Source organism: Aspergillus udagawae (genome assembly GCF_001078395.1).
Source record: "Aspergillus udagawae IFM 46973 DNA, scaffold_5, whole genome shotgun sequence".
Classification (NCBI taxonomy): domain Eukaryota; kingdom Fungi; phylum Ascomycota; class Eurotiomycetes; order Eurotiales; family Aspergillaceae; genus Aspergillus; species Aspergillus udagawae.
The window spans coordinates 425,121-434,097 of record NW_025091268.1 but is presented as its reverse complement, the minus strand read 5'-3'; the positions used below and the strand labels follow the sequence as shown (position 1 = coordinate 434,097).

At 48.0% G+C, this 8,977-nt stretch overlaps 3 protein-coding genes across 3 annotated transcripts; 2 read left to right on the top strand and 1 right to left on the bottom strand.

Moving 5' to 3' along the window:
* Nucleotides 1-849: 849 nt before the first annotated feature.
* On the bottom strand, nt 850-1,848 carry Aud_006967 (ketopantoate reductase family protein; the record flags this gene model as incomplete). The annotated part of the gene is made up of 1 exon (XM_043291863.1): nt 850-1,848. The coding sequence occupies one exon, from the start codon at nt 1,846-1,848 to the stop codon at nt 850-852; it is 999 nt and encodes a 332-aa protein (XP_043147798.1).
* Nucleotides 1,849-2,034: 186 nt separating this feature from the next.
* On the top strand, nt 2,035-3,875 carry Aud_006966 (uncharacterized protein; the record flags this gene model as incomplete). Its single annotated transcript, XM_043291862.1, has 2 exons — nt 2,035-3,764; nt 3,872-3,875. 2 exons carry the CDS (start codon nt 2,035-2,037, stop codon nt 3,873-3,875), a joined length of 1,734 nt encoding a protein of 577 aa, XP_043147797.1.
* A 2,238-nt stretch (nt 3,876-6,113) lies between these two features.
* Aud_006965 (oxidase ustYa family protein) lies at nt 6,114-7,038 on the top strand (the record flags this gene model as incomplete). The annotated part of the gene is made up of 4 exons (XM_043291861.1): nt 6,114-6,357; nt 6,403-6,528; nt 6,576-6,688; nt 6,760-7,038. 4 exons carry the CDS (start codon nt 6,114-6,116, stop codon nt 7,036-7,038), a joined length of 762 nt encoding a protein of 253 aa, XP_043147796.1.
* Between the last annotated feature and the right edge of the window lie 1,939 nt (nt 7,039-8,977).

Genomic DNA, 8,977 nt, shown 5'->3' with positions numbered 1-8,977 from the left:
TTTAACTCTTTCGCGGATGATGCCCGTAGTCTCAACGAAGTCAGAGGACACGTCATCGCTCATAGCACGGAAGTGTTCTTCATCTATGAAATATAGGTCCCAGAGTTGCGCCGTGTCCTCAAGGTTATCGTCGAACTTATGATCATACCCAACGCCGTCGATGGTGCACAGCGACGTGTCGAGTCGCTCGTCATCTACCGAACATTATTGACAGAGCTAATTTTTAACTCGAGGCTGAAAGGGTGAGATTTCCAGGTATCGGTCTCCATCAGGCTCGGATAGGTGAAAACATACATTTAGATACGCGCGCTAGCAGCCAAAAGTAAGAGGAAACAGATGGTACGACGAGAACTTCAACGTTATTCCAAACGCCAGTAAAGAATCAAACAAACTGGTCAAGCCGCGGACGAAATAGCGGATAAGAATCACAAGAAATGTCGTCATTTTGTGTTAGCCAACCATAGTTGCTAGGACAATACACGTAATCCAGAGACCTCAGAACTCAGAACTAGCATTGAATGTGAGCTGTAGCCGGGTAAATCTCAGGCTGCTGGAGCAATCCAGACACACCATAGTGAGAGAACCAACGGAAAGTAATCACATTCCTGTAAAAAGTAAACAGCCCAAGAGACCGCTAAGCAAGCTAGATAATTTTAACTGAATTCAATCAAGAAATAAGCGCAGACAGAAAAAGATTTGTTGTAAAGAATGGGAGAGTGAGGGAGATGGTAGATATGGGAGTTAGCGAAAGAAAGTTGAAAGTGATGATTTATAGCAGAGAGCGAATGCTAAGCATAGCGCTAATCTATCATCTTATCTGATCGCTAATATTGATAGGGTCTAAATACATCAGTGCGATTGATTCCGCGCTAAGGCTTCATATCTTCCCTTCGCCAGTGCATACACTGTTTCCAACCGAGGCATGCTCACTGCATGTTTCCGAGCCAGTCTCACCGTGTTCCCGACAATCGCTTCGACTTCAAATAATCGGCCCTGCTTGACATCCTGCAGCATACTTGGATCGCGGCCTGTTCCTGCTTCCGCCCGACGAGTTGCTATTTGAAGCCGAACTCTCGCCGCCTCCTCATCCACCCCTGGGATACCCACCTTCTTCGCCAGTGCCACGATCTCCATCATAATCCCCCAGACAAGTTCATTTGCGAATGGCTCGGAACTGAGGAGGAAGTCACCGTCCGAGCACATGCTCAGCGCGCAGATAGGATTCCACGACGCGTTAATGAGCAGCTTGGTCCACCGTGCGATTTGGATGTCGTCGTGAAGTTTCGCCTCGCCGCCGCCTTGATTCATGAGGGCAACGAGCTTGCTGGCCGCTGCTTTATGTGTAGCGGGTGCATTGGCGGGATAAGTTCCCAGTTCGAGCATGTTCAGCATTTCTGGGTAGTCGATGACGCCGGGGCTAGTTTGGGTGGTTGGGAGGTAGACGACACCACTGAGGATAGGATTTTCCGGGAATTCGTCTGCTATATCCTTCTCAATCTCTATGCCATTCTGTGCTAGGACTATGGCAGTCTCTGGACGGCCGATAAGGGCCGGTCTGATTAGATCTGCTACTGACGGCTTACTGCCGGGGAAGCATTTCGTGGTCACCAGGACGTAATCATATACAGTATCTTTTGGGCATTCAGCGATAGTGCGAACGATATAATCTGGCCGATATGTGACATTGCCGAATCGGACGCTTCTCATTGTAAATCCCTTCTCCTTGACGACGGCGTAGTTTGACCGACACACGGCCGTCACGGTGCATCCCGCACGCTGCAGTTGCAGTAAATGAATGGCGCCAACGCTGCCGACCCCAAGCAGCAGAATATGAGGCTGTGATCCCATGGCTGAGTTGATGATGAGAAAATGGGGGACCTTATACTCGGATGGCAATCAGTGGGTGAAGTTGCAAAATCGGTGAGTCATTATTATTCTCGTTCTTGGTGGGGTCGGTTATTTATCTCGGGCCCCTCGGCTGAACACGAGGGCAGCTCTGCTCTTCTCATGCCCCTTTTCCTCCGAAATGGCACAATGTCTTTTCAGGCCCTTCCTCCAGAGATCATTTCCTTGGTTGTTCGCTTCGTTGCTGACGTCCATCCTCTCAGTGTCTTTCGCCTGCTGCGAGTCAACAAGCGATGCTTCGCCTTAGCTCTGTCAGTAGCAAAGTCACTCGTCTTCCATACAATCCGCTTGCAATTTTGTCACCGTGAACGCATTGACCATCAAGTCGCAACGGTCTGCGCGAAGTTGCAAAAGGCTGATGCCTTTCCTTATGTCAGGCGGCTGATCATTGAGGGCTTTCTCGCGCAAGATCCCCCTGAAGTGGACTATGATGACGAGTGGTTTCCAGCCCCAGTCTCACGTTTCTCACCGTTAAATCGCGATCCGCGAGATGCGTATGATTTTGAAGAGGAGCTCGACGGCACAGGATTGGACGTATGTTGTCGCGACAGAGACATTGACTATGAATGTTGGGGAAGTGTCGCGGAGTTGATTAAGAGACTCCCTGCCCTTGACAACCTTCATCATTTGCACTACGAACAGTTTCCCCCTTGCCTGCTTCAGGCACTGCATCAATACCGACCTGAGTGCAGACTGCATTTGCATTCATTCGTGCTGCGGAGTATATGGAAGCCTACCGCTGAGGAACATGAATATTGCCTAGTCACCTCGCCGTCTCTGCATAGTATCACTCCCTACTATGTCACATCGAGACCAGAAGGTATTTGGCAGAAGCAAAGCTTCGTGCGAATCCTGGGCCTCGCCCCCAACTTGAAAGTGATATATCCAAGGGCAGACGATGGTTCCTATAATGCGTCAGGAGCCGGAATGACCAAATTGACACGAAACCCAGGCGACGAACATCCAGCCGCAATAGAATGTCTTCGAGTCAAACACTCCTACTACCCCATGCTTGCTGCTGCACTGGAGGAATGGGCTCCGTACATTGATTTCTCCACCGTGCAGATTCTTGACCTGGGGTCATCCATCCAGGGAGAAGCTCTCGCAGCCTGGTCAGACCATCTTCATTTCCCGGCCCTTCGAACGTTGCGCTTGTTCCTTGGTACTAAAGAGGGTGGAGTAGAACAAGCACCTGAATTTTACCCGCAAGCAACAAGATTTCTCCAGAGCCTGCCGTCACTATCAGAGATCTACCTGATTGCATGGCACTCACAGCTGTCCATAGGGGCGTTAGCGAAGCATCACGGACCTCGTTTACGCAAGCTGTCTGTGGCCGGTCTGCCCTGGCAATGTTTCAGCGAGCACGATATCCTCCAGCTCGGCAGATATTGCCCTCTACTGGAGAAGATGAGCATCCCTATCCGCCGTACCCAAGGAGACGCCCGGGAAGTGGCTCTCTACAAGGCGTTGGGCACAATCAGAAACCTGAAGTTCCTCGACCTGACATTGGACGTCTCTGATCCGACCTTGTACCAGGAGGCTTCCATTGACCCGGACTGGGACGACTTTGACAATCAATACACCAAGGAAGATCTTGGAGGTATCAACCAGAGCCGCAACGGACACATCCGGAACCTTCTGGTCAATACCCTCATTGACGAACCTCTTGCGTCCTCGATCTTCGAGGTCATTTCGACTGCAAAATCCCACGACGCACCAGCCCTCGAGCGGCTGACCTTATCAATACAAGGGCAGGCTGTCCCGCGCTACCGTCCGCAATGCTGGTTCTCTTATCTTGTGAGGTTCTTCGCTTCGGAGTGGACCATCCATCGCGATATCCGCTACGAGCACCGGGACAGGTTCGAAGCGCGAATGTCTCTGAATTCCCGTTTCCAGTTTTCCTATAATGATAATGTGTATCCTTGGGTTACTAAGGTGTTTTTGCGGATTTGGCCTATCACACAAGATAGAAACTTCACTAATATTAGGTATTGGGACGTTTGGAAAAGTTTTCCTCTGGCTGTAGATGAGACGCAATGAGCTCAAGGGGAGAGGAAAATGAATATAGCGTTCTTCCATAATATAACAAGTCATGCTAGAAGCCAAGGGTAGGGGACAAAGTCTGGTACGCCGTGGTTCGAACTTTGCTGCCCCTTGGGAGAAAGTGTCGCGATCAGAATTACACAATTGGATGTCATTGCTGCCTGAGGACAAGAGGTCGTGATATCTCTACATATTTCCAGAAACATGTTTCGCATCAACACTGCTGAAACATACTCCCCTTCATCCAGCAAAATGGAGTCAGCCAATAAGTCCAAGAGTTTCCTGTTTCTTCCCCCGGAGATCCGCCTCCAAATCTACCGATACTTACTTATCCCGACAGGACGCTATATCGCCGTCAGTGAGAGATATGTTTCTGACCCCAAAGATACAGATCCACGGAACTGGGAAGATTGAGAGGAAGTGATTTTTGATCCCGTTCAGAAACGCAAGGTCAGAGGCTTACGGCATCTGTGGGGACGCGCATTATCCACCTTTGCAGCAGTAAATCTCCCTTGCTCAGTACTACCCTTGTTTCTTTGCTTCAGCAGCATCTACCACGAAGCAATTAGAGTATTCTTCGGGGAAAACACATTCCGACTCGGCATCAGGCATGGTGAGGCTGACTGGGATATGTTATCTGGATGGCTGGAGACCATTGGAAGACGCAACATATGTCAGCTCAGACGTCTCGTGATCATATACGAGTCTATTGACCTGAGATTCCACGAAGGACAGCAAATAGTCACCCCAATGGCACCCTACCGCCTGAACAGGAGAACCGGGAGAGAGGTTCGCGCATCCCGTTGTACATGGATGGATGAGATTACGTCCGACTTGTTTGAAGTCATCAGTCCGAGTATTGAGGGAGTTTTCTGAAAGTTGAGCTGGTCCGACAGCCCTCTTACTGTGACGATGTTTTTTTGCGTAACTTGCAAGACTAACTGGTATCTCGCCTGTTGTATCCAGAGGTTGAATTGCAAGAGTATGATCCGCTGCCCTTGTTCAACCCTTTCCGCCCTAGGGAAACCCCCCTTAACGAATGGGAGTATGACCGGGCAGGCGCCAGGTACAGCCCAAAGGAATTTTGTATGGTTCCAGATCTGATTGAGGGTTATCGGAAAAAGTACGGCAAAACCAACCTTGCTGTGCAGTGGAAGGGACGTCCATATGCCGATGAATGGGATAATACAAGGATCTTCTCCTTCGCTCGCATGGCAGATTTTGTGTTGGAAAGAGAAGCGGCGAGCGCCTGGCAAAAAGCCAAAAGTGTCTTTTACATTGAGATTGGGAAGAGACTTGACTCATGGAAATGTCTCACATGCTATCTCTTCAGCATACTTGAATGTCAAAGGTATATTCTTTGAGAATGTACCGGACCATCTTGTTTGTTGATGTGAATTGACACAATGGAACAGATGCAACACCTTTGTTAGCTGAGAAAGTCTCTACTAATACTACAAGAGGGAGTATCATCAAGTCCAGTTGATTGCTTCTCTGAAGAACAGAACATATTATGCGTACGCGTTAGTAGCAATCCACACATACAGGAAGGCTCTTTCCTATCTAGACCCACCTACGCATCAGAAACAAGATTTGCTAGAGAACTCAGATGAAGTAGTATACCTAATAATGCGGTTTTAGTGATAGAGGAGTGTGGAGAATGGAAACCAATTGCAAGGTTATTCAAACACTGCGATAGATAAATGGAGTGGGTGTTGACATGGTGATCAACGCCAGGGTTTGTGCACTTAGTCTTTGTCAACGGGGCTTATTTACTTCCTAATAATTCTCCGTACCAAATACTTTAATATCATCACTTGAAGTCCGTCTATTATCACTCATCGCGAAAGCAGTATGTCCGCCCATCGTCATACCATGGAATGGCCGGCACATGACCTTGGGAAGAAAAGACACCCTCCGCTACCGAGAACAAAGAAATGTCCTCGACAACGCTTCTGCCAAGACACAGCACAAAGCCAATCATATTGAATTCCTATTGATGGCCTTTTATGGCTGGTTCGAAGTCCAGAATCATAAGTTTCTCTTCCATTGTAGTGGTTAAAACTATGTGGCAGATAGATATATTGTGCCGAACGCCCAGGGTGTCGCACTCACACTCCATCGTTTCATCCTAAGTTGCTTCACGGGATTAGCTAATTATCCAAATGTTTCTGAAGAACTATCGGGATTCCATCCATAGCGATGCCAATGATAGGGAGGCACTCATGAATGATAAGCAATCCGAATACCTGCATGAATCAGTAACATTCGGTGCCAGAGAGTATCACCAGCTCCGGAAAATCATCATCATTCAATATATCATTATAGTCTCCCTATTAGTCTTCGCAATTGGAGCTGGTATTGCAGTGTGGATGGGTCCTGGACTAGGAATACCTGATATGGTTTACTGTAAGCAGCTCAGCGCTCTACAAGTTCACAGCTAATGAGCCCTAGCTCCAGCTCAAGACGTCATCAGATACAAGAACGTCGTCTTCAACTCCGGCTGGGGAGATCAAATGTCCATCTACATGGGCCCACCATCGGAAGAGAACAATAAAGCGTGGGATAATCTCCATGTTTGTATGTGATTCCCCAAACGCAATGCTGGGCTTATGCTGAGCCTTCAGCGCCGGCGATGGTCAAGATTCCTGCGAGCGACGCAGCGAAATTGGTTAATGAGACTGTCCCGATTCCTGGGGATTCGGGGTACAGTTCAGGATACTATCTGATTGGACTTGATGTATTTCATCAGTTGCATTGTTTGGTAGTTCTTCCTTTCTCGATCTTAGTGGATTAATCTGACATGCGCAGGATATGCTCCGTAAAGTACTCTGGGGGGTCGATATGCATGACACCAATGACGAGGAGGCTATGCATCACCTAGACCACTGTATTGAAATGATACGTCAAAGTCTCATGTGTTCAGCCGATATCACCGTCGATGTGTGGGAGTGGAATGAAGAAAAACAGATGGTCACTGTGAGGGCGGACAATATGCACACTTGTCGGGACTTTGAGGCTATTCGGCAGTGGGCGCTCGAGAGACCGGCAGGAGAATTTGATCGGACGATACATCTGCTTGATTCTTAACAGGTGCGAGCGGGCTCGTCCGAATATCGTCTGATGACGGTGTATACTCGTATATGTTATGCGTATGCTCCTATGCTGCTCTATAATATGACACTTGAGTCCAGTTCATGATGTGACGGTCCAGTCTTGTCCAGCTCATACACTGGCAGGCCTTCTTCGTGTATCTTGAACCTGCACAATATGTACTTTTGATTCCAGAAAAACTGGGCATGAAGCTTTCCCAATTTGGCTTGGTGGGAGTCTCTGTCTATGAGGTCTACACTTTGCATTTCTGATTCGCACTGATCACTTTTTCCATCATCGTCTTCTCCGCTCCCGTCCAAACGCCAGCTTTACTAGGCATTCATTCGCCAATACGTCTCTTCCCGGTTATTCTCATCCTCTTTTCCGCGGTGCTACTCTACAGAGTACGGAGTACCTTGCAGGGAAAAATTTGGGGGCTGAACATTTTCAGGTTGGTCTGGCCTCCGTTCGGATCTTCGCCGGTCGAACGAAGTAGGTGCGGAGGTAATAGGCCTGTCTTTACAAAGCGATAGCTGACCGAGTCTCCTGGCATCGGCAGGTGGGAAAATTTTCCAATTTTGACGATTTTTGACCTTATAATTGAGAATTTTGTGCATGGGTGACCTGGGCCTTGCAAGTTATGACTTTCCCCTCATTCGTGTTAAGACACCTTCACGTAACGAAAGACACGGAAGCAGTCTTGCTTAAGAAATGTCAATGCAATGGTCCGACTCATTTGAGGAAGAATACTCTCAAGATTCGGCCAACCAGATGAGAAGCCACCCCAGAACCTGAAAGGATACGAGTGTGGTCTTTATTACTACCTGCATAGATTAGCCCATCCTACAGCTAACCCTCTTGCCTTATCTATAATGATACAGGTATTATTTTTTTGACTGGATCATAGTCCTGCAACTTCCTGAGGCTCAAAGCTTTATGTGATGATCTACGCAGATGTATAGAGTATAACATATTGAAGGCCTCGTAAATCTGGATGGATATCAAACCTCAAAGTAGACTTTAGCCTCATTTACTGCCTTTGGTATTGAGCCAGGCTGGGTAATGGTAACAAAGGACTTGCTTCGTCGAACAAAAAGAAACTGGCACTCCGATGAATGGGCTCAGCACGCGGAGGGTTTGAAACGGTGGGGGCATTGAAATTGAACACCAGAAAGTATTTAGTCGAATCTAACTTGAGTAAGTGCGGCTGTACTCAACATCTATCCGCTATTTCCTGCCTTTTTAACTGACGAGGCCAAAGTTGCTTCCATCCGGCTGTCTGCGGGATTGATTCAGTTGCTTGGAACATAGGAAATAATAAGCACTGTTATCTTCGCCGGGATTCTATGGATCTAGCCCTAAATGACCCATTCCAACGGGGATAGCGTCGCGTGATAGTCAAGTTTCATTCTGTTTGACTTTCTTATGTTATCAAAGCTCTAATTTGTCCTGGGAAGGATAACTTGCATGGTTCTGTGCCTCTCCGCAATCGTTCCGTGTCTGTTTGGGCAAAGTCTCTCTCAGTATGGTACAGCTGATATGTACCAGACGCTGATCCCTGCTTTCGAGACTCACAGCCTTGTGCCTAGGGGGCCGGCAGCAAAACAATTCCCCTACATCCGGCAGACTCAGCTGTCTGCTTACGGCGAACATCGTTATCTCCGATCCCACTTACCAGTATGCCAAATCAGTGTGATTAATTAACTGGTAGTTAACTAGTTAGCTGGGTGCGGACCAATTATTAATCAGACCCATGTGTTGGGCAGATCACAAATCATAAGCTCAACCTGCCCGAAAGGCAAAAGCTAAGGATGGGCAGATCCACCGCAATGGAACTTTCTCACGGAAATATACTTCGGGAGCTAAATCAGTAAGAAGCCCTACGCTGCATATGCTGCACTCTGTATCGGTGGTGTCTAGCAGGAAGAAATAACAT